Source organism: Salvelinus alpinus, chromosome 33 (assembly GCF_045679555.1).
Source record: "Salvelinus alpinus chromosome 33, SLU_Salpinus.1, whole genome shotgun sequence".
NCBI lineage: Eukaryota > Metazoa > Chordata > Actinopteri > Salmoniformes > Salmonidae > Salvelinus > Salvelinus alpinus.
The window spans coordinates 22,744,019-22,769,460 of record NC_092118.1 but is presented as its reverse complement, the minus strand read 5'-3'; the positions used below and the strand labels follow the sequence as shown (position 1 = coordinate 22,769,460).

At 39.8% G+C, this 25,442-nt stretch overlaps 2 protein-coding genes across 7 annotated transcripts; both read right to left on the bottom strand.

Annotated features, from left to right (window-relative positions):
* Positions 1-7: 7 nt before the first annotated feature.
* Positions 8-5,952, bottom strand: lin7c (lin-7 homolog C (C. elegans)). The gene is made up of 5 exons (XM_071381217.1): positions 5,796-5,952; positions 4,404-4,522; positions 3,824-3,895; positions 3,532-3,741; positions 8-983 (listed from the first exon to the last, which is right to left on the bottom strand). The coding sequence occupies exons 1-5, from the start codon at positions 5,830-5,832 to the stop codon at positions 816-818; spliced, it is 606 nt and encodes a 201-aa protein (XP_071237318.1). The 5' UTR covers positions 5,833-5,952; the 3' UTR covers positions 8-815.
* A 1,730-nt stretch (positions 5,953-7,682) lies between these two features.
* On the bottom strand, positions 7,683-25,200 carry LOC139562800 (neurotrophic factor BDNF precursor form). Of its 6 annotated transcripts, none has more exons than XM_071380854.1 (3): positions 24,973-25,200; positions 24,264-24,468; positions 7,683-8,878 (listed from the first exon to the last, which is right to left on the bottom strand). In XM_071380854.1, exons 2-3 carry the CDS (start codon positions 24,264-24,266, stop codon positions 8,048-8,050), a joined length of 834 nt encoding a protein of 277 aa, XP_071236955.1. In that variant the 5' UTR covers positions 24,267-24,468; positions 24,973-25,200; the 3' UTR covers positions 7,683-8,047. The 6 variants fall into 6 exon arrangements, with proteins under 6 accessions (XP_071236955.1, XP_071236956.1, XP_071236959.1 ...); XM_071380855.1 differs by lacking the exon at positions 24,973-25,200 and adding an exon at positions 23,194-23,551 and having other exon boundaries at positions 24,264-24,909; XM_071380858.1 differs by lacking the exon at positions 24,264-24,468.
* Positions 25,201-25,442: the final 242 nt, after the last annotated feature.

Below are 25,442 nucleotides of genomic sequence, written 5' to 3'. Positions count from 1 at the left end.
TTAAAAATAAATTCAGAGAATGTATTATTTAATTCCTTAACAATTTAAGATTAGAATACTAAACACAGATCTACCAAAATGTTCACACATGTTATTTTCAGGAGGGAAAAAAACAAAACAGAGACCATGGTGAAACATAACGGTCTCCATTTAGCCTTCATATACTGGTAAACACAAAATACAATATTTCTATATAAATGTACACACAATTCCTTCGATAATATATATATTCTATACCCCTTATATCCCAAATGTATTCTATTACTACCAGTTCTTTTCACTCTCAAAAATAGCAGCGGTGAAGTTTGCATTCCTGCAAATGCTTAGTAAACCTGGCATTGAAGTGTTAAATCATCTGAGCTTAGTTTTATACCCAAATTAAAACGAGGGTAATTTGAATGACAGTATGACAGTACAAGTTTAAATACATTTGTATTGCCCTGAGGCACATTATAAAGGCTGTACTAAAATAAATAAATATACCATCTCTTCAATCAATGAACCTCTGTTGTGGGTCTCACAGGTCCTCAAACCACATCCAATATGTCAGCCCAAAATGTAATGCACATGTAAAGCGTGAATGACCAACTACTTGTAGAAATATGATAAATCTAGTGTTTGCCTTGAGTCGTGGTGTGGAGGACAGTGTCAGAAGTCGCAGGGGTAGGGTGTAGAAAAGGTAGAAATATATACATGTGGATACATAACTCAACTTAGTGTCCTAAGTTTTAGAAAAAGGTTAAAATTGTGACTGGGACAGATGGCTGGAAGAGGGTGAAAGATAAGGGAATTGCGTGCCAGTGATGAAAAAAACACTATTGGGGATAGCTGTTCTGTTGCCGGCGCTTTGCAGACCTCATCTTCTCAAAGCGGGACTCCATTTCCTCAAGGACTTTAGGAGTGTACCTGACCACCAGCTTCACAGTGCCCTGGGCAGCTTTGAGAAGCTCCACAGCTTTCTCATGGTGCTCCCCCTCCACACTCTGGAAAGAAAGAGATAAAAGGATGATTAATTTAAATAACAAACAAAATTAGGTGACTGAATATGATAAATGTATATTGATAGTAGCCGTGTCCGAAATCTGGCTTGCCTGCTATTTACTTAAACTGCATACTGTGTACTAATCATACTACATACAGTTGAAGTCCGAAGTTTACATACATTTAAACTCAGGTTTTTCACAATTCCTGACATTTAATCCTAGTAACAATTCCCTGTCTTTGGTCAGTTAGGATCACCACTTTATTTTAAGAATGTGAAATGTCAGAATAATAGTAGAGAGAAGGATTTATTTCAGCTTTTATTTATTTCATCACATTCCCAGGGGTCAGAAGTTTACATATACTCAATTAGTATTTGGTAGCGTTGCCTTTAAATTGTTTAACTTGGGTCAAACGTTTTTGGTAGCCTTCCACAAGCTTCCCACAATAAAAATTGGGTGAATTTTGCCCCATTCCATCCTGACAGAGCTGGTGTAACTGAGTCAGGTTTGTAGGCCTCCTTGCTCGCACACACTTTTTCAGTTCTGCCCACACATTTTCTGTAGGATTGAGGTCAGGGCTTTGTGATGGACACTCCAATACCTTGACTTTGTTGTCCTTAAGCCATTTTGCCACAACTTTGGAAGGATGCTTGGGGTCATTGTCCATTTGGAAGACCCATTTGCGACCAAGCTTTAACTTCCTGACAGATGTCTTGAGATGTTGCTTCAATATATCCACATAATTTTCCTGCCTCTTAATGCCATCTATTTTGTGAAGCACACCAGTCCCTCCTGCAGCAAAGCACCCCCACAACATGATGCTGCCACCCCCCGTGCTTCACGGTTGGGATGGTGTTCTTCGGCTTGCAAGCCTTCCCCCTTTTTCCTCCAAACGTAACGATGGTCATTATGGCCAAACGGTTCTATTTTTGTTTCATCAGACCAGAGGACATTTCTCCAAAAAGTACGATCTTTGTCCCCATGTGCAGTTGCAAAGCGTAGTCTGGTTTTTTTATGGCAGTTTTGGAGCATTGGCTTCTTCCTTGCTGAGCGGCCTTTCAGGTTATGTCGATATAGGACTCGTTTTACTGTGGATATAGATAATTTTGTACCGGTTTCCTCCAGCATCTTCACAAGGTCCTTTGCTGTTGTTCTGGGATTTATTTGCACTTTTCGCACCAAAGTATGTTCATCTCTAGGAGGCAGAACGCGTCTCCTTCCTGAGCGGTATGATGGCTACGTGGTCCCATGGTGTTTATACTTGCATACTATTGTTTGTACAGATGAACGTGGTACCTTCAGGCGTTTGGAAATTGCTCCCAGGGATGAACCAAACTTGTGGAGGTCTACCATTTTTTTCTGAGGTCTTGGCTGATTTCTTTTGATTTTCCCATAATGTTAAGCAAAGAGGCACTGAGTTTGAAGGTAGGCCTTGAAATACACCCACATGTACACCTCCAATTGACTCAAATGATGTCAATTAGCCTATCAGAAGCTTCTAAAGCCATGACATCATTTCATTTTCTGGAACTTTCCAAGCTGTTTAAAAGGCACAGTCAACTTACTGTATGTAAACTTCTGACCCACTGGAATTGTGATACAGTGAATTATAAGTTAAATAATCTGTCTGTAAACAATTGTTGGAAAAATGACTTGTGTCATGCACAAAGTAGATGTCCTAACAGACTTGCCAAAACTATAGTTTGTTAACAAAAGAATTGTGGAGTGGTTGAAAAACAAGTTTTAATGACTCCAACCTAAGTGTATGTAAACTTCTGACTTCAACTGTATCCTGGTCCTGGACCATTGCTTAAAGGAATAATCCACTCAAAAGTATACATTAGTCCACTGTTGATAGAGTCCCAAAATGTGTTGCATGTCAGCAATCAAGTTTTCAAGATATAGAACTTTTCAAAAAGCAAGTTGTTGCCACATCATCATGATGATGCGTAAAACCACTAAACAAGGGACACTTTTGTTGTTGTTGTCTGTTTAACTAAGCCAGTGTTTTATCATAATGATAGCATACGCTTTTGAGAATTGAGGGGGGGTACAAATAATGTCCTAACCGACTTGCCAAAACTATAGTTTGTTAACAAGAAATTTGTGGAGTGGTTGAAAAACAAGTTAATTACTCCAACCTAAGTGTATGTAAAGTTCCGACTTCAACTGTACTATTTAGAACGTAGTGTTTAGTAAAAACAAATGCAGTAAGCAAAATATAACAGCATACTAGGCTCATCCTACATCATCTAATGCGCAATTGTGTCGATTCCCTACATTAATTCATTTTGGTACAGCTTGTCCCCTCAGCTGTTGTCAGACACACGTGGGCCTCGAAATACAATTCTCTTCCTCAAGTGTGCAGCAAATTCTACTAAACAAAAAGCCAAAATGAGTATGACATACTGGAATTTTTAAAGCATACTCAATTTTCGAAATTGCACATTCTACAAAACTTTATTTTTCGCCTTCCCAAAATGCCTACTATTTAGAACGCAAGTACGGGTATTCGGACACAACCAGAGACTGCATAAACGACACGTACCACTCCATTGACAGAAAGAAGCTGGTCGCCTCTCTTGAGGCCCCCATGGCGGTCGGCGATTCCACCAGGAATGATGCGTGAGATGTAAATAGGAGAGTTCTGTTCCTTCCCTCCCATTATATTGAAGCCAAGTCCTTCCTCCGTCTTAGGTAGCTCCACCACGCGAGGGTGTGAGTGCCCCTCACTGGCCGCAAACGCTGCAACAGTGGCCTACAAGACAAGAGAGGAGAGGTTGCTAACCCAGAGTTGCCTACAGAGTTGTTTAATATTGGTTGTTGTTGTTGTGACATACCTTGGCTGTGGCATTTGCCCTGACTTCTGGGCTACTGTTAATGTCCACTGTCTCATACACATGTTCATACACCTACAGAGTTGTTTAGAGAAGGCAGAAAGAAGGTTAGTCGAATGCACACTGCAAAGCTGAATTACTTCCTTCAAAAAGTCTGACATGTTAAAAATGGAGATCCTGGTAGTTCTTGTTGTCCAGGGTTCCAAGCTATTAATTAATCCTCAAACTGGATAGCTTATTTCGTAATCACAACACTATACACTGACATCAAAGGAATGACACATCTTATATCTGAAATCAAATACCTAGTCTATATGCAGCAATCAAACAATTCATGTTTTATAGGCCTGTCTGTATCAGCCCCATCTCACACAAGTACACAAATCAGAGCCTGGAGGTCCAGGGTACTGCTGGTTATTTTTTTCCACTCACCTGGTGCCCCAGGTCTGAATCAATCACACTGATTGGAGGGGGAGAATGAAAATCAGCAGTACTTCTGGCCTTGAGGTCCAGATTTGGCCACATAATTTGAGTTGAACTTTGAAGGGTGTGATGGGCATTTAATGGCATAGTCTCAGCTCACCTCTCGTACAGCATTACAGAACTCGCTCTGCAAGACCCTTTGCAGTGCCTGCAGTTTCTGGGGTGGCACTTCCCCCGTCCTCTGGAGCTTGTCAAGCAATTCAATGGCCCGAGAAATGTCTGTGGGGAGAAAACATGGAGACCACCCACCTTCAGAGATCTTACCAATAATTAACATCGATTTAGAGACTTTGCTTTGGGAAATAATTGCTTGAGGCAGAGGATCTAACACTCCAGCACAAGAGTAATGGAGTCTGTTGGTTTTTGATTTTGTAGATTGATGAAGTAAATCTGTCCATGCACAGGGTATTATGATGCAGGCATAGCTGATCATTACCAAATCTTCATCACACATGGTAGAATTCAATGGACAGGGACTTGTATCATCAGGACTTCAAGTAACATAGTCCGGGCTTTCGGGCACAACATTTTCAAACTAACCTAGCTAGCTACTGAGCTACAGCTAGCTACATACTGGACGCTGAACTTTTGTTTGGGTGCAACTGCTAACATTGCTAGGAAGCTACAAAGTACCAGTGGTGGAAAAAGTACCCATTTGTCATACTTGACTAAAAGTAAAGATACCTTAATAGAAAACAACTCAAGTAAAAGTCACCCAGTAAAATACTACTTGAGTAAAAGTCTATTGGTTTTGGTATTTGGTTTTAAATATACTTAAGTATCAAAAGTAAACGTATTAATAATTTCAAATTCCTTACATTATGCAAACCATACGGCACCATTTTTTAAATGTATGGATAGCCAGGAGCACAATACAACACTCAGACATTAATTTAAAAACAAAGCATTTGTGTTTAGTGAGTCCGCCAGATTAGAGGCAGTAGGGATGACCAGGGTATGTTCTCTTGATAAGTGTGTGAATTGTACCATTTTCCTGTCAAAATGTAATCAGTACTTTTGGGTGTCAGGGAAAATGTATGGAGTAAAAAGTACATTATTTTCTTTAGAAACGTAGTGAAGTAAAAGTTGGCAAAAATATAAATAGTAAAGTACAGATACCCCCAAAAACTATTTAAGTAGTACTTTAAAGTATTTGTTCATAAGTACTTTACACCACTGCAAACTACCAGCCTTAGAGGATAGCTATCTAAATTTAGCTAACATTAGCTGGCTACAACATTAGCAACTCAGCCCATCTGTCTTTCTGAAAACTAAAGCGATTATATTGGAATAATCTATTTTTCTTTCGACTTTTGAGAGATGATTGTACTTTGGGCTAGTTATTTCAAAATGAAATGGCTAACGTTAGCTAACTAAGTTAAATTACAGATTAGCTACCGTTAACCAGCTAGCCATCTGTTTGGCTAGTGTGTATTTTCATAATTTTAACCATTATTATTGATCAAGCAATCTGTGTTGTTTGACGTTTTACCTCTTTCCAGTCGAACAGGTTCCCCCAAAGACGCCATAATAGCCTAAATCCGGCACTGTTCAGGAGAAATGAGCAGACTAGCAAAATATCCACTAGGCGATAAACAACAGATTTGGGCTGTATTGACGGGGATTGTTGTTGCGCCAAGGACACGCAAACGGCGCAATATACGGTCAATGTGCTCAATCCACGATGGGGGAAAAACTGAGTAGTCATATATATTTTTGAAAATGTGGTGTCCTAAATGTATAACCTGCAATATTTACAGTTTTTCAATGGTTATTTAAATTATAGATTTTAACGTATAGTTATTAAAATGTCTTATCTGATCACTATTCATAACCCAAAATGAATTGTTTGTAAATGTCTTTGTAAACCTACAATGTTGCTTCAATATGTTTAAAACCATAATTTTGATCTCTGTCAGTGCTTGCATAATGTATGCATTTCTATTGACTAATTTCCACTTCTCACAGCAATAGGGAATTTGCCTTCTGAAAGCTGAAACACTACATAGGCCTAGTACTCATTACTATCTATTAAACTGTGTTACCTTATCATAACGGCAAAACTGAGGACATAGACTATTGACCCATTTTTTATGTTTTTGTTGTGATAGGAGACTTGTAAACACATTATGTAGGGCTGTAATTTGGAAGGATACCTCAAATGATGTTTAGAAAAGTGATTTTTCTATTATAAAATGCAATTTTCCGAGTACTATAGATATATATGCAATAATTTAAGTGCTATTTGTGTGTGCAAATTGTACGGAATATACCTTGAATGCACTTTTATTGTTATATTTTATTATCACAATTAGGCATGTTTTGGTATCCTTTGTGAGAGAATGTTGTCCATCCATTTCTAGGCATGGGACACCTACCTGTGTCGATGGGACAGGGTTGAGATGGCCCATCCAAGGAATTCGCCAGTCAAGGATCCTGTCTTCAGAATTGAAAACTTTTGAATGTACTCATCATCAAGCTCTCAGAGGTCATCAAGGATCAGCTTGTAGCCTAGGCTATACGACGTAGACTTATGGGCCTTTTATATGTTCTGATTCTTTGTGTTGTTGATTGAGTATATATTGAGGCTTTTATAACCAAGCTAATGCTGATGAAAATAAAATCTATCTGGTCTATTTGTTTGTCTGTTTGTTTGTCTGTCTGTCTGCTATAGGAGGATGGGCTCATTGAAATGGCTGTAATGGTATAAATGGAACATAGCCAAACATGCGGTTTCCATATGTTTTGATACCATTCCATTTATTCCATTCCAGCCATTACAATAAGCCTGTCCTCCTCTAGCTCTTCCCACCAGCCTCCTCTGGTCTGCATGCATGCAGGCAGACAGGCAGGTACGTAGGTAGGTAGGATGGTAGGTATGCATGTAGGAAGGTAGGTATTTATGTATCTGTCTGCTGATCTGTCTGGCCGTCCATCCGTCCATGTTTTCCTCTAATGTTTATGCAGTGTAACTAGAAATGTAGGGTTCAAACTTTATTGACATTGGTTTTGTTTTTCAGTTGCCTATAGTCATTTTTATTTCTTCAAATATTTCAATTTAATATTGCAAACAACTTCACAACATACAAAATTAATTATATTAATCCAGAAACATATGTCAATGAATAAATTTTATATATATATATATATATTCTTATATTTTGTCCTCTGGTGGGGATAAAAAAATAAACAGCAAAGCTTTGACAACAGCACCTTGACATAGTATGTAATTCCAACATTACCTTGAGAAGTTTAGAACAGTAAACAGATAAAGTACTGAGGAGGAAACCCTTACTGTTGAGTATGTAAACGGAATGTTTTGGTCGGTATCATATCCTTTTTTCTTAGGTGGACAAATTCTCAATTCACAATTGAAGCAGCATGCAAGTTTTTTTTAATGGAACTCGTCCTCACCCTCTCCCTCATCCTCATCGCTCTTTTCCTTCTTTCTCAAATTCTTGGCAACGTAAACAAACCACAATGTCTTGAGGAATGTGATATAGTAATTTAAACTGGGCGCAAATGACTGATCAGATCTTTTTTTAATTGTTTACAAGGTCATGAATATGTTCAATAAATAGACTGTAGTATCACTTTTACTGTATAAACTTCATCTTTTTTTACATGCAGTCCATAAAATTTTCATTTGACGGAATAATTTACCCTGTTATGTATATATACAAATAGATATTTTCTCTTTACTCTCTTTTTTAAACTCTCAATAAAATCTATACATTATATACACTATCTTCCTCTTTTAATGGTCAATGTGCATACACATGATGTGTCTATCCTTATAAACCGCCAGCCAATCTTCTTTTTGCTATCCATGGTGAGCGCTCGCACGTAGGACTGGGTTGTCCTGCATTGGGAGTTATAATGCCTCTTGTCTATTCCACGGCAGCCCTCCTTTGTGTACCCCATAGGGTTACATTTGGTCTCATAAAAGTATTGCTTCAGTTGGCCATTGGGGACAGGGACCTTTTCCAGGACGGTAACGGTCTGCCCAGACATGTCTATTGCTGTCTTTTTGTCCACAGCTGTCACCCACTGGCTAATACTATCACACACACTCAGCTCTCCACGCCGCGACGGGTCAGAATGCCGCCGTACCCTCATGGACATGTTAGCGGCATCCAGGTAGTTTTTGTATTCCTCCAGGAGAAAAAGCAGCGGTGGCTCTAAAGGCACTTGGTTGCTGATCATCACCCGCGATGCATACAGGTCGACATCCTTGGTCTCCGTGGTGACCACAGAGGAAGGACCCCCTCCTCCCTGGCCCTTGTCAGCCCCAGGCCCCAGCTGAGCTGCTTCTCCATCCACCTCCAAGAGCTCCTCAATCACCTGCTCAAACGTGTCTGTGAGCGAGGGCAGTCCCCCATGCTGGCCCGGCCCACCCCCGCTCTGTGGAGTCCCGTGGCCCCGGCCGGCTGTCACTGCAGCACCCAAGTAGCCTTCCGTTCGGTGGCTCCGCATACCCGGGGCGTCTCTCATGGGAGCAGCTCTCATGCAACTGAAGTATGAAATAACCATAGTAAGGAACAGGATGGTCATCACTCTTCTAACCTGGTGGATCTAGAGAGAGAGAAAGAGAGAGTGGAGAGAGAGGGATGAAAGGGGAGAGAGGATGAAATGTTAGTGCAACTTATATGTATATAATCTTATGTAGCTATATTATGTATTATATAATATATCAACACTTTTCTTCTATTGAGTTATCAGAGTTGTGTGCTTATACAAAATACTGTACATAATACACTCATTATTACAGTATTCCATATCTCAAGGTTGGATCACAATCTAATTGTGTTCCTTTCAGTTATTACTAAGCACCATTAGATGATGCACGCCTACCATCTCCCCCCATTACTACCAGAGTATCACATTTCTCCTCCAGCTGCAAAGAAAGCCAGCAGTCTGACACCACCATGAGTGCCCACTACTATTTGGCCAACTTGAAAATAAAGGTATAAGTAATTACCATACATGATTGGATGTTTTTTTCTGGATTGGATCTCTTTAAAAATAACAACCCAGACCTAGTTGAAATAATTGCGCATGTAACCGATTGTGCTGTTCTTGTGATTTCCATTTTTTCTGTTTCCTCATTTCCCATACAATATTTCCCATACAATATTTCACATACAATATTTCCCACAAAGGCCCCAGAAGCAACATTAAGGGCTGCTGACACCAGCGTTTTCAACTGAGGCCAAGTTTTTTCAGACTGGGAGTGGATGTGGCTAGGCATCATGCTTTAAGTGTCAAAGCATTAGATTGCTAATTATCTCCTAATGGTCCATCCTATTATGAAGTGCAACCCAATATATCATTATTTTCTCTTCTTCAACAACGACAAACAACAACAATTTTTTTAACAATTATGTTAAACTGATAAGGAAACTACAGTATGTCTTCATCATAATCATCATCATCACCATAATCATCATCATTATCTTTCTCATATTTTGATGTTGTAATCCCTGGATGGCATGTACTGTATCATAAACACTATGTGGCCTGAATACTTTTTTTCCGTTTAGCTATTGAGCAGAGCAGGCTCAAGTTATATCATGTTTCCAATCCAATGTCATGTATTGTAGCCTAACACATTTCATGTGTTAGCCTGACTTCACACCACATTTCCCACAGGGTTAATAGAGACTTATTGATCGATTGATTGGTTGAATACATGAATGTTTCTGACTAGGTTCAGATAAGTGACTGTTTATTTTATGTAATTTTGTAAAAGGCAACCAATATTTGTTGTAATATTACCATTAATATGCTAAACTTGATAGGGTCAAATTGGGAGCAGGATTTATTAAGGGACATAGAGATGTTTAAATAAAGGAATGCTGAGAGTGAGCAGTAGCGCTAGCAGAGACTGAGAGAGAGTCAGTAAAGTACTGGTTAGAAAAGTGAAGAGAGGTAATGTGCTTGCTCACGTACCTCTTCTATCAGATGCATACTCTGTACAGCTGCTCACATAAATTTGGTAAACAGACATTGCAAGGGAAAGAATGCCACAAGGGCCCAACAGAGCCAAAATATATGAATATACACACACACCCTCATCCTTCACCCCTAGCTCACAATAGCATCTCTTACCTTTATGCCCTATGAGTCACAGCAATTCAACATATCCACGGACATCCCAGACCCAGAGTCAAACATATGAAAACAACCACAATATAAGAAACCTAGCTATCGCTCTCCAGAGGGGGGCATTTAAAAATAGCCACGGCAGGGCTTTGACTGCACTCTGCACTCTGCACCCTCCTTGTGTCCCGACCTGATGCAGGAATACGCTCCAAGCAGATCCGCTCCCCCACCAGGCAGTGTGGCGGACGGAAGGACCTTAGCAGAAGGGAGGGGCAGACCCCACCTAAAAAGCATTTGTTTCATTCTTAATTGGTGTCTGGGGCCACGGCTGCGATTAGCCAACGCCACGGTGACTGCCATAGAGATATTGCATCTATAAATAGGCGTGCTGGGAGTCTCACAGTCTCGATTGAGAATATCACATCCTTCTCCTTAATGAGCCGCTGAGTCCCCAAGCTCAGTGACGTGTTTCTCCAGAGTGTGAGTGTGTGTTAGAGGGAAGGGAGGGGATGGAGGAGGAGAGGATGGGAGGGTTTGGTTTGTACGTGTTTGCAGGGGGATGGGGGCATCTTTCCTCTTACCGAAAAAACAACCTTGGAGACAAAACGCAGCCAAGCAAACATAGATGAGCAGGAAATCATTCCAACATTTTCTCAATATTGTAATTTGAAAATAATCATTCATATGAGGTAATCCTTTATCATCCTATAAAGTGTTCCTGTGACCTGTCAAATCCAGTCATTAGGCTGCCCCAATGATCTAGGAAAACAAATACATGGACTGAAATCCCATCACACTGCTCACTGATACATGAACTGATTGGGGGTCCATCTTCATGTAGAAGATGCTGCAGCAGAGGTAGTAGTCCTTCTTCCCTGATGGATCACTGGGGCTAAATTGCAGTAACAGGGGGTGGGGAGTCAGTGCAGGCGTCATTTTGCAGCATAACAACCACAGATGACGTCTCTCCCAGGTCTCCATAGGGGACAGGATGGAGGGGAGGTGTTTTGGGGGCAGTGCCACTCATCAGTGTGCAATTGCCTGCCAGTCCTCTGGGCCTCCTCACACCGGGAACAACAAATAATTTTATTTCTAACTCGGCTATTTCCTGTTTCCATCAGGAAAATCAATATGGCTTATGCTCTCAATCAACATCCTGTTAAAATGCAATCTAGCCGATAAATCACTTCATTGCTGTGGGACTGGCTCAGAATAACAGTACTCTCTGAGACCGATCTAATTCAAACCAAAATAAAAGTGATTCTCACCATGGCTGATATGTTTTCATTTAATATATTAGATTTGAGAATATCTTCAGCTCTGAATTGGATTTTACAGTCAAGATTTTTTATCTCCAGGTAATCAGTGCAGTCATATTTAATTATCATGTACTGGATATGTACAGTATGGGTGTGGAAGAGAACAAGCAAACTTACACACTCTATCCAGCCATAACATATATTCCGTAATATCAAGATTCCATAAATAAAATCAGTCCTTTACAGTTGCATTTGGTGCATTCAGAACGTTCATTGATAAAAGTTGACGGATTTCCACATAGTGGCAGGGCTTTGCGATAACACATTCAGATGAGCACCTGTTCAATTGTTGTTAGAGAGGCCGGCACGGCTATACGGTTCGGTTTAGAGATAGCTTGGTGCCTTGCAGTGTTTGCTCTTCGTGTCAGGTGGGGATTATAATGAAAAATCTCCCTTTGACAGATGCTGGAGTGGATTCACAAACACAATGGTGTTTCAACCATGTACAAAACTCAGCACATGACAACATATGACTTCATATTTCACTTCCACTTAACTTACACAGTCATGAATGTGGGCAATACACAGTCATTAATTTTCTGTGGCAATACATACTAACTTTCTATTTCAAAGAGTCATTTTCTCAAGATTCTTGTCTTAACAGGCCTCTCTTTTTAAAATGTTTTCACTTTGAAAACACATTGTCAAGTAAGTCACTACGGGGGGAAAATACCCAGTCTCCACATGATCCAAGATCCCTGTACATCAGCTTGTGCTATGGCTACACCAATCAACATGTTTTCCTATCCAGTCCATTAAAATATGACCTTTGGATGTGCTCCAAATAAACCTACCTAAAAGATAATGCTTCATTTATATGAACTATATATTTTGGAAACATACTAGAGGACTCAGTCACAATATACAAATGTAACGCCATTATCCTTTTTCCCCGTAATAGCTAACAGATGCAACCAAGAAACCACGTGGAAGCCTGTTTTGAGAGATCTGCTCCCTATCTGACAATAGCATCTTGAAATGGATAAGAATCATAAAATAAATGTAATGACCACTTAAAACAAGACATGTTAAGACTGTTGGAATATGTTCCAGTAGATCATGAAGGCCCAAGTGGCATCTTTTCCATTGACAGATAATGTGGGCGTTGTCCTCCACCACTTCCTCTGGAAATGTCATTAATGTCATTAATGTGCCAGTTTACAAAAGACAGGTCCAATAGCCTATATATAACAATATCATAATATTCAAAGGTTACCCACTTCATACTTAAGCCACCTCCTGATAAACGTAGTACTCTAATAAGGGCAACATTTCCTGCATGTCTATCCGTAAGTTGCACTTACTACTAATTAGTGGTGCAACATGTTAACCTGTCAACGTGACTGCCAACCAGGTCACACAGGTAAAATGATAACTGCTTCAAAACCACAGCCTAACAATATTTTATTATGTGTACATTGGCTGTCAAAATTACAAGTTGCCAATTGCTAGCCTGTAATACCAGTGTAGGCCATCTTAATTAATAAATAAACATAAGGTCTACATTACATGTCAATGAATTTATTGACCCTGTCAGACAGTGTCCCTACATAGGTCGACAAGCCCAGTACTCTGTCCTCTCTTTGGGATTTTTACAACCATTAAATAGCCCTTATAAACCCGTAGGGTAATTACATTTAGCAACATGATGAAAGGCATGTCTTGAAGATAATGACTTTCATCAACAGTGCTCAAGTTAGCTTATTAGCCTACTGCACATATTCATACTTAAAGAAATCAGCAGTATCTTAAGACGATGTTGATTGGAATTTGATTGCAAGTGGTGTATACGAACAATATTAAGATAAAGGGGCAACAGCAGCACATAAGACCTTGACCTAGGCCTACTTTAAAACGGGTGTCAAGATGTTTCCATATATTTGCGCTAGATGGCGTATTAGACCACGAAATGTTCTTAAGAGACATCCACTCTCTTTCTCTCTCTCTCTCGAACACACACACACACGTACACACACGCACGCACGCGCACACGCACACACACACGCACGCACACACACACTTACTTACTTTAAGGCGATAACAAAGTCAAAAAGGAAAACATGAACACTTGTAGACTGAAAAAGCAAAATGTTACTAAACAAAAAGAAAATCGTGTTAACCGTATGGCATTAATTCATATTTAGTTAGTTTTCCAAGTCTGTGCCAAATTTGGAGCCTACTTTCAGAGCTATTTGATGCAATGTCCCTAGACAAACTAGCCCACACTACAAAACAGCAACAATCTCAGACAGAAAGCAAAAAAAATCTCTACACCAAACATTAACAAGGTTTACTTGGTAAACAGCAGTATCGAGGCGCCGCTGGGTTGTTCTCGAACTAGAGCGCATAAAATGTCATATTTGTGGTATTTTCCGCGCGCTCCTTGATAATTGCGCGACTGCTCCATGTAGGGATTCGTTTTATAATCCGTATATTCATCCTCGCCTTGCCTTGTGAGGTTATCCGGATTAAGAGAGAGCTAGACTAACACTGCAGGGTATAGCTGAGCATAGGTCTCAAGTTTCCTATAAAGTCTTAATGACTACATCAAACTTTTGTTTTCATAATTTGCTTACAAACCTGTCTGTTTTTTGAGAAAAGATAGTCAATTTACAGATTGTTAAAAAATGTGTTATCTGAATTACGCTGCTATATTATTTAACATAACATTTCAATGCATTGCATTTATGGATTATGGGTTAAAAGGAATAATCTACAATAGGCCTACAGCCCATGTGGGTAGGCAATGTAGCCTACTCGCCTATTTCTTACAGTGGCAATAGCCAACATGGCTAAATGTACAACTCTTCGCATTAATTAATTAGCTAAATACATCAGGAAACTAAATTATTACCTCCACTGACCCCTTTCGTGGTCCCTATTAGAAATTCAATCAGCATAATAACGCCGTTTTTTATTAATGAACAAGAGGATAGAGTTACACGTATCCTCTCTCAAACTGCGACAAAGTCGGTGCGCCTGCATGATCCCCAACTTGATTACAATACTTTTAAAACATCTCCCCACTCACAAAACGAGCGAGCATCGACACAGCAGAGCGAACACGATCAAAAAAGTTTAGAAAAACATACCTTTTACTGCCCAGTCGTAAAGGAGACCATTCAACAGGACAGTGTCATCTGGGATGTTTTGGACAACCCCCTATGTAATTACTTAAGCTATATTTTCCCTGTACTGTCCGACAGCTTCAGGATATCTCTTCAGCTTTGGAGCAAATAGATTAAATTATTGATGGTGGAAATTGCATGGTTGAGGTAATGGACTCCCATGGCTGCACGGCTCCTTTGGAGATCGCTTAAAACAGAAGGGGTTGCATGCTATACGCCGCACCGCGACGGCACTACGCGATGAGAGACCTCTTGAGCTTGAAATGACGCCTGTATCCCTTGCAACTACAGTAACTTACTACATAATGACGTTGCAACATGTGACTCTCCGCTGGCTGACTGGTTGCTTGCCACCAAACACGGTTACCAGAGTCCCAAAGCAGGCCTAGCTCTCATCATGCTTTTTATACGCCTTTGGTCGACAGATGGGAGTGGGATAAAGAAGGGTTTGGCCATGTATCTTTCTTCCGTGTTTCACTGACATCAGATGTGTTATTTTTGTAGCTGTACTGTACATAAAAAAATAATAACGCATTTGATTCTGTGCCATGTGGCTACATTGCGTGTCATGATAAGATGTGATTAGATCTGATAAGATGTCCGAGGCTTATAGCATATATATATATATATATATATATATATGTGTCTACTACTTAGAACTTGGTCTTAAAAAATCCCTAATAAATCATGAAAATAAGAAAACCAATACCCTACCCAAAAATAGAGATTCTTATTCCATGTATTTTACCAGAAATATGGCATTTCTTTAGAGAGCACTGTTACTTTAGTTGTGAAATTGGACAGAATCACACATTCACTGCTACATAATTATTTCATTAATGTGTTATAACTAAGTGTATATTCTGTATGGGATTGATTAAGTCTACAGAAGACTTACGTCTAGCAGTGGATACATTGAAATGTTCCTGTATAGACCAGGAGATGTGTTGTAAATGCAAAAGGTAAGCCTGCCTAGCTAGACCTCGTTTTCCTAAGCCTTTGAAATGGTTCATCGTCAGATCCCATAGGTAGGCTATGCCATGTATGTTATACCAACAAAACTATGGGTTACAAGTAGATATAACCATCTCAGGGAATGTCCAAAGTTAAGACAAAGAAGCATTTGAATAGGCTAGCTCTTGAAATTGTTGTAACTTAAATTGAAGAAGCCGCAGATTCAATACAAAATAGCCATTTACCAGACGCCTTTATCCAACGTGACATATAATCATGCGTGCACATATAACTTATCTGTGGGAATTCCTCGTTGTGACATTATACCAGTGCACAAATATTCAGCAACATGGACAGCGCCGCGATCAGCGCGAGAAAAACAACAACACCATTGACAGTGTTGCGGTCAGCGCGCCCACGAACTAAACATTCAGCACCACGGACAGCGCCTCTATCAACGCGCCGCATACTCAACATTCAGAACCGCGGACAGCACCACGATTTGCGCGAAGTGAAGGACTAATCGCTGATTGCGAACTAGAGCTACTAAACAGCGCCGCTTCCAGGCAGCCTATATAATGAGAAGATTCCATGTCCTAGTTGTTAGGATCTATGCAGACGGAAAGCCTACTGGTAGACACTTTTTGCCATGATAGCAATTGTCTCCATTCCCTTTTCCCCTAACATAAAATTGTAAACTTCTCATAACACATAACTTAATCATATGAAAGCAAAAGTCTTATCATTAAATGCAAGGCTTCTCAATATTAAAGGTATATATTCAAGAAAATGTACACGTTATTCTGAAGATCCCAGCAGTGTTCAATAAGGCTTGAATCAATAAACTTGGAAAAGGAAAAAAAAATGTCTCACTTAAATTAATAAAGCCTTTGACTTAAGCACACAGTGGGTGTTCTTTAGAGAAGTCAAGTGATGAAGAGAAAAGGTTCTGGGCTCAACCTCAGTCAAATGAAGGAAACATCTCATTGTCCTTGTGGCTTGGACCTCATCCAATGAACGATTTATTGTGATGTGTTTGCTATATGGCCATCGTGATTCTTCTCTGTACAAGTTAATGAGGTGGATGGTTCTTACTTGGCATATAGCAGTATGGGATTGAATGCTCACACCTGCTTTGTGATTCACTCCACCTCCAACACACCTGGGGACATGCCAAGATGAATATAGCCCTCCCTGAAGGATCACAGTAGGCGAGGGCAAACTCTGGATGACAAAGAGTTGCATCAGCAATCGCTGAGCGACATGACTCCAAAAAAAAAGAAGCTTGCACGGGGGCTGTTCCAACAAGGTAATTTATAAATAAATCACTTGGCATCTCATTAGAAGAACAACAACATGGTCTCTCTCATATCTGCAAATACAGCACAATGCAAGGTGGCGTTCTAAGTAGTGGAAAATTCAGGAGACTTGTTACCTAAGATAGTTTGTTTGAGGAGATTATTTAGCATTCTGTGTAGAGCTTCAAAATGCGTGTCTGAAATAAAGTGCATCGCAACTGAATTTAAAAAGCATAGTTGGGTCACGTTTAAGCAAAGTCAGAAAGAGCTAGCCAATACCGAGTACCATGCTGTGCTATGCTATGCAATGCTATCCTATGCTATACTATACGTGTCAGTGCTAATGATCAGCCCTTGCACCTACAGTACACTATGTGTCTGATGAAGGTTACATTGGGTGCCTGATCAGAACTTGCTGCCCCTAAACTAAAACTCAGACACACATGCTAACATAAGACCCTTATGTTATGTTGAGCAGTGAACCAAACTGGCTTTCAGCATGCCACTTTCAGAATAAAAGATTTCAGACAATCACCAATCCTTTTTCAGAAAATAGACATCATTCTTGAAGTTAAGTGTGGGACATCTCCCACTAGGGTTATCTTTGTCAAAAAGTGTCATTGCTATGCAAAAGGAGTTCTCAAGAGTGATGGGTGCTTTACCATGAATTGTGTGGCAAGCCAACATTTCCTTGTTTCACGTCTTTCATAACATTACAATCCTTGGACAGAAGCGGCCTACTGTCTTTCTCTTACCCATTGAACAATTTTCTACTCAGAAAAGGGCAGCATGATGAATTTGATTTTTTATATAAAGAGGTAAAGTTAGGCTACTTGAAGGGTACTATGAGGTGGTTTGAGCATGCCATTTAGAGCATGGTGATGGAGCCCTGTTCACTCCCATAGGTTCTCTTAGGGGTTGGTGGCAGTAACCAGAAATCTGAAGCATGCACTCTCTCCAGCTTTTACACCATTTTCAATGTAAGCGAACATTGAACTTAATTTTGTATTTTGGGTGAACTAAACTTTAAAAACTAAAACAGACATCAACTTTTAAACAGATGGTTCTGAAGTCCATAAACAAATAATTTAGAAATATTGAATAACGTTTTCACGTTAAAGTGTGGTTCATACAACATGATAGTCTGCACTTAGCGAACACAAGAAGCACACACTGTGGCACCCTATACCTGCTCTTCACTGACCAGATGCCCAAAACAACACTGATGACACTACACACAGGCATACATCTTTTCACATCTTGTCTTGCCAACTGTGACATAATTCTGACAAGTCAGCGATGCCAAGATCCACACTGTGACATGAACATTCAATTAAGACACCTTCAGAAGATACCTCTTGGAAGTAATCAGACGATAGAATAACAAGGCTCTGTGGCAGCATCAAAATGGGCATCATAAGCATATCTGATGAGAATTAGCTACTCTATATCAAAATTCACACTTCAGGGTACAATTAACCCTTTCTCTGCTTCCAATGAAACATAATAAATGTCCGGCTATAGTGTTATTAAGAACCAGTGGTAAGTTTGAACTCTCGTCTGTCTATGTATATACTGCCCAAACCCTGTGGGAACACCTGGATGAGAAAATGCATAATGCATAACAAGCTCAGTTCAGGGGAATTTGCAAGAAGTCTCATATATCTTTCTCTCTCTCTCTCTCTCTCTCTCTCTCTCTCTCTCTCTCTCTCTCTCTCTCTCTCTCTCTCTCTCTCTCTCTCTCTCTCTCTCTCTCGCTCTCTCTCTCTCTCTCTCTCACTCTCTCTCTCTCTAGTTCTCTCTCTCTCTCTCTCTCTCTCTCTCTCTCTCTCTCTCTCTCTCTCTCTCTCTCTCTCTCTCTCTCTCTCTCTCTCACACACACACACAGACACACACACACAGACACACACATACACACACACACACACACACACAGACACACACACAGACACACACACACAGACACACACACACACACACACACACACACACACACACACACACACACACACACACACACACACACACACACACACACACACACACACACACACACACACACACACACACACACACACACACACCACAACACAAAAAAACAAAAACACACACTTTGTTTCGTCAAATTGACTGCAGCACCAACTCACACAAATGAAATGTACAGAAACAGAAATGTTTGCCAGAAAGTCTGGAGGATCTAAGCTGAGCTCTTATTTGAGCACTACACCTAAGTATTTCAATAGGTAAGGTAAATGAATCGCTCGCCCCTGTCCATAACACAGGCATCCAACTTAATGTCAATATCAAAAGAGTGTGGAAAGCCAACCAGTGGTAGAGCTCAGCAACTCATTCCATATTCAAACACTCATGGCAGGTATCCTGAGTCCAACTCTACCACATAAGACATCTCAAAGTTATGCTGAATACAGATATTAATTAGGCTACTGTACAGACACATATGCATAATATGCATGCACAACAAATGCTTTTACAATTACATCTATTTTTCTGAGCACATTCAGTACAATGCACTCTCTTTAATCAATTACATTTAAGAACGGAATTGAGTTGATTGTAAATATGACAATTCCCTTATGCCTCTTTTCTGTTTTCTGAACAGACGCAATTCATCGGACCTCATTGTTCCACACACACAAAGACACACACGCACATAGACACACACAAACACACCCACGCACACACACACACGCACCGAATTGTCCTGCAGTGGCGTCATGCCAGCAGCCAGTCAGACTCTTGTCTCGTTGGTTACAATTACTGGACAAGCAGCAGAGCAAGGTATTGGTTTTGGAAACAACAACCTCGACATATTGTGTTGGATCATCTTTTGTAATCGTGTATTCCCATGATTTAAACTAACCAAGATGTGTCTCGGCATCGTTGAATGGATAAATAGCTGGATTCAAACGTTTCAACCCGCCATAACTCATTATGATGACATGATAACTAGGTGGATGGAGGTGCTGATGATGAAAATGATGACGCCACCGCTACCGATTATAATCCGATTATTGTAATATTATTATCATTAGCCAATTAATATTATGATAATCATTAGCCTTTTGTTGGTTTTGATTTTTACTGTTACGGAAATGTTAAACTATCCCCTATCCAATTACGCACGAAAAGGATGGAAAACGTATTATTTTTTTGTTAAAACGTTGTGTTGAGACTCGGAGTTCCAACTGGAGTGTTATCAACTGTTAGCCTACTTCAGATCCTACCATGTAAAATAATAAAATACTTCCGAGAGCTATAGGCTATAGCTACAGCTATACATATTCATAGCCCTCACCATTTAAAGTTCATGAAAGGTTGACTCGGAAAACTAAACACCTTTATAGGAAAGCAAACAGAAATATCTCTCATCGCCCTGTGAGTCATCTATAAAGAATGAAACACGCATATACTGTCAAATATGATGCCACAATAGCATTTCATGTTATTTGGAATGAAACCTACCATCCTCAGATTTGTTATTGACGCCCACCCCAACTCTGCAGCGCTAAGAGTGCGGAGAGGGGGGCGGGTTGAGGGAGATTCTCAGTAAGATAACACATCCCCATTTATGGACTGATCCGATGACGTACATTGCAGAAAGTTCTAAAAAAAAACTTCATACATACAAAGTGTGTCGTGCCACCCCACAGACCCCCCCTACCCCGCCTCCGCTCTCCCCTCCCTCCGCACGCCTACACATAAACCCACGTCTCCTCTTGCTACGACTTTCCTAAAGAAAATATGTTATTCCTGAGAAAATGATTAAAATAAAAACCTGACCAAATTAAGAAATATAACAGATAACCTAGAAATCTAATAAATAACAATATACACGTTGCTTTGTATGCAGCCAATTTGTCATATTGTCGCTGGTCTATTCATTCATAAACCCACTGCAACAAATAAAACGAAACCGTTTTAGGCGATCGATTCGTTAAGCATAGCCCTAGTAATTATCATCTTATTATAAGGCCTATTATATAAAACATTTAATTCATAATATGAACATGATTCCTCTTGTTCTTATTATTACAGCTGATATATGTTACAACACACAGCGTCATCCTAGCTAACGGGTCTCCTGCTTTCCTATAGGCAATAGCCTAATAAGTATACTAATTTCGTTAAATTATTAAGTACATTATTTAATTAAATAATGAGTCACGCATGGACTATGTTTTAAAGAGCCTTATTTGGTTCTCTAAAGCAAGCTAGAATTGAACTTAAACATATAATTTAAAAACACAATGAAGCTGTAATAATTCAGACGTAGCCTATAAATGAGGATAATGCATCAATAATGCATTGAAATGTAACCCCACTGGAAGCCTCTTGATTAAAACAGGGCTGCGAGCGCTTGTGGGCGTTGATATCTTAGGGTTTCTCGCGCAGCTGTTTGCCATTCAATAGCATCGTCCTGAAATCAGAATATTTGAACTGAAGCCGTACAAAGAGATAGATTGAATACAGACAATATCCACAGTTTCTTCGCTGGCACGCAAGACGAATTTCTAAAGTCCGTTGGCTGTTAAGTCAGCAAAAACATTGTCGCGGACTAATCAATTTGAAGATCATCGCAATCTTGCATGTCTGATTTTCTACTGTTTTAAAAGCACACTGCTTTCAGACAATTTCTTATCAAGCCATCTTATCTCGCACCACCTTTAGCCAGCCATAGCCTAACATCTGTCAATAGGCAGTTTGACCACGCCTATCTTTCTTGTAATTTCATATCTCTGATTGCATCTTTGAAATTGCTCTGATTTCTATGCGAGGATTTCTCGGTAATGTTTGTGTTATTCAAATTTCATTAAATCATTAAATTTGTGGTTTTGCTATTTATTGTAAAGGTGGAAGTTGTCTCCGACAGGTCGAATGTGGGCTACACAGACTTGCGAGCGGACAAAGAGGGGTAGCAGGTGATGCTAGCACTCGAGTGAAAGCGCAGTATGAATGAAACCGAGGAGCGGCCGTAGTAAAAACACAAGTGATTTGATCGCGATGACCGAGGATGGTAAGATGTTAAGCAGATAAGAGTAAGCTATTTTTTGCCGCTTAGGGTCGAGAGAGGAATAAAATAGTTTGATATGAAAAATACATATAGGCCTAGATAGATAGATAGATAGATAGATAGATAGATAGATAGATAGATAGATAGATAGATAGATAGATAGATAGACAGACAGACAGACAGACAGACAGACAGACAGACAGACAGACAGACAGACAGACAGACAGACAGACAGACAGACAGACAGACAGACAGACAGACAGACAGACAGATAGATAGATAGATAGATAGATAGATAGATAGATAGATAGATAGATAGATAGATAGATAGATAGATAGATAGATAGATAGATAGATAGATAGATAGATAGATAGATAGATAGATAGATAGATAGATAGATATGCCCTAATATGAAGCGAGTCAGTGAGAAGGAGGTAGCCTGGGTTGAGGCTAATATTTTATTTAGGACATGCACCATTATTCTGCTTAGTGCCGGGTAGAATGATTCATGAATTGCGCATTCCAAAGTTCCATTTCGATTGGGAGACAGGATCCCGTAGCCTAGATTGTGTTGCAGTAAATGTAAAAAAATATATTTGAGTGATTCTAAAGGTTTTGTTTACGAGTTTTATTAAGCTTCCCTTCATGTATAGCCTTGGTAAGTCACTCTGAACAAGAGCGTTTGCTAAATGACTACAACATAAACCTAAACGAGTGCTTTGCGTGTTTAATTTAAGGCTCCATCATGAACTCATAGTAATGATAAATATTGTAATCTGTATAAAAATATACATCCTTCAAATGAAACTTTGATGAGGTGAAATAGCACCCTGCATAAATCCATAAATGCTGACTGTCAATCAAATCAAATCAAAATAGTAATTCAAATTGGAAAATAATTAGCTGGATATAATTTCACGCAAATCAATGCACAATACCATGACGGTGCATTTGATAGGATCCAAGTTCAATTTGAAACCACAAAACAATATAGACGATAATGAAAAGGATGGCGGATGAATAACAATGAATCACAATGGAGGGAACTCTTACCTTTTTAAGGGCTGACAACCACTATCAGTGGTTAGATCTCCAAGACCAAGACTTGCATTTCCCAAAGTTAACGCTGTATACCAAGACTGGAGCTTGAAAAGAACGCACGCCCTATACAGCGGCTCTAAGATTTCAACTTTCACATGCTCTAAGTGGCGAGACAAATCTCAAAGCGCAAGCCCTTCATTGATACGCGCTTTTCTCCTATTTTCCGTTTTAGATCACAGGGCTCCCTCAGCATACTCTTACCAAAAGTTGAAAAAAATTCCCCCGCTTTGGTAAGGGAACAGCAAAAGAGAGTTGATGTCCACTTGGTGTTTTAGTCCATGCAACGACTCCGGTGCCTCTGTCCAACGTGCTGAAAGCATAACACAGCGAGGGTAACTAAGGCGGCAAAAAAAATCTATAGTTTTGTTAAGTGCCATTTGATACTGCTTTACTCTACTGCTTCCCAACGCCTTGTCACGTGAACGTTTTTCTCCCCAAGCCCGTCCTGTTAATATTTGATCACATGTTGGCCGGACCTTAAGAAAAGCAGCACCTATACCAAAAGCCTCTAGTCACCACAAAGGCTCAATCAAATAGCATCTCCAGAATAGCTGTACATCTAACAATGCTGATCCTACGGCGTTATTGTCGCACTCTTCGAGTCATGTACAGGGCAGGACGACAGGTACACACACATGTTGCTTTTCATTGGCACCACACTTGAAAAAAAGATATTCAATACATACCGTAAAACCCTGGTTGGCAATATACACAACCTTAAAGCCCTCAAAGACAATACAGCACACTCGCTCATTGCGCGCACAGATGGTACAATATATCCCAATACATAGTTTACCTGCATTTCTTGAGCTTAGAAATTAATGTCTTCCAATATTTTTACGCAAGCTTTGCCAATATCATCCTTCTTAACAAACACATGGGTTTCTGTTGAGAGTTTCTTAAGTAGCCCACAGAGTCCATCCCATCATCCAGCTAGCCTAAATTAATTCCCGGATTAAATCGCAAGCATTGCTATTTCTTGGATACCATTCCTGTTTCGATTGTATTTCCATGTTACTTACCATTTTCCTCAACGCTGTCCTGGAGATAGAAGTGTCTTAATATCCACTCACTCCAACAGATGCTGGTAGGTAATGTGTCTTGTTTGAAGTCATCATATGAGAACTTCTGCTGTGCTCAGTAGATCGCCCACCACTTCGGTGACTTATCAATCTAATAACCCTTTGCAATCTCCGCGTGCTTAAACTCTGTAACACCTTGGTGGCTCTACAGTCAGGACAAACAACAACCAGCCGCGATTTTCACAAAAGCCTGTATAGATAGAAAGACAGATATACGCAATACCCTCTCCCGGACAACGCCATTAGAGGTCTTACGTGATTGAAATAAGCGAATGCAGTCAAGTTTATGAGGGACCCTAACTGACCGCTCAATGAATACAATCTCAATTATTTAAATTAGGCTATGTTTGCACAATAATGTTGAGCCCCCTAACAGTTGTACAATATAAGACATATGCACGAAGTAGCCTAGGTTATAGCTTTTTCTGCCTATCTATTGTTACCACTCAGGCAATATTACGCAAAGCCGGCACAACTTTTAACATTTTGATTTTTTACAATCAGAGGTGGGATGATAACCGATAAGACAAAACATTCTCAACCTTTTATCGTCCCTCTCGCTAGTGAGATAATGTTATTTGAGAACTTGTTGCTGCTAAAAAATAAAACTAGCGTTGAGGACGAAACAGAGCCAGACTCATATACTTACATTTGCAATATACTGTTATTTGCTTCGTTTTCAAATGCCTAGACAAATCTGAAGTGAATCCACGTCTTCAAGTAGCCTAAGCTATGCCCTAAACTTCTAGATATGTTTCGGTATTTTGTTGTAGCCTACACCTCAATGGTTTAAATCCTAAATGTTTCAGTTTACAACCATTAATTCCAAGTTCAAACGCGATATCTGTTTTCAGTAAAATTCCATCAGTTGCACCGCGAACACTGAGCCATCTAATTGTTATGCAGTGACGAAGCGCTATGCTTGGGGTATTCGTCACACCTGTGACACTCGTATATGCGCTACAAATGTACTGGTAAGTAACATGAGTAATGGGAGATATTTGCCCAACTTTGAACCAGGATTCGAACTATCTAGGGAGCTGTAAAATAAGTGAAACAGAATGGTATTAATAATTCGTCGCTCATGGCAAATACTGTAGGAATGGTAGCCTATGGCTA

What these genes read in the sequence shown, in the direction of transcription:
- lin7c (XM_071381217.1), bottom strand. Translation starts at nt 5,832, where the DNA reads ATGGCGTCTTTGGGGGAACCTGTTCGACTGGAAAGAG. An exon ending in ACCTGTTCGACTGGAAAGAG is followed by an intron (nt 4,523 to 5,795) that starts GTAAAACGTCAA and finishes TTCTCCCCACAG; the next exon opens with ACATTTCTCGGGCCATTGAA. An exon ending in GGGCAAATGCCACAGCCAAG is followed by an intron (nt 3,742 to 3,823) that starts GTATGTCACAAC and finishes CTTGTCTTGTAG; the next exon opens with GCCACTGTTGCAGCGTTTGC.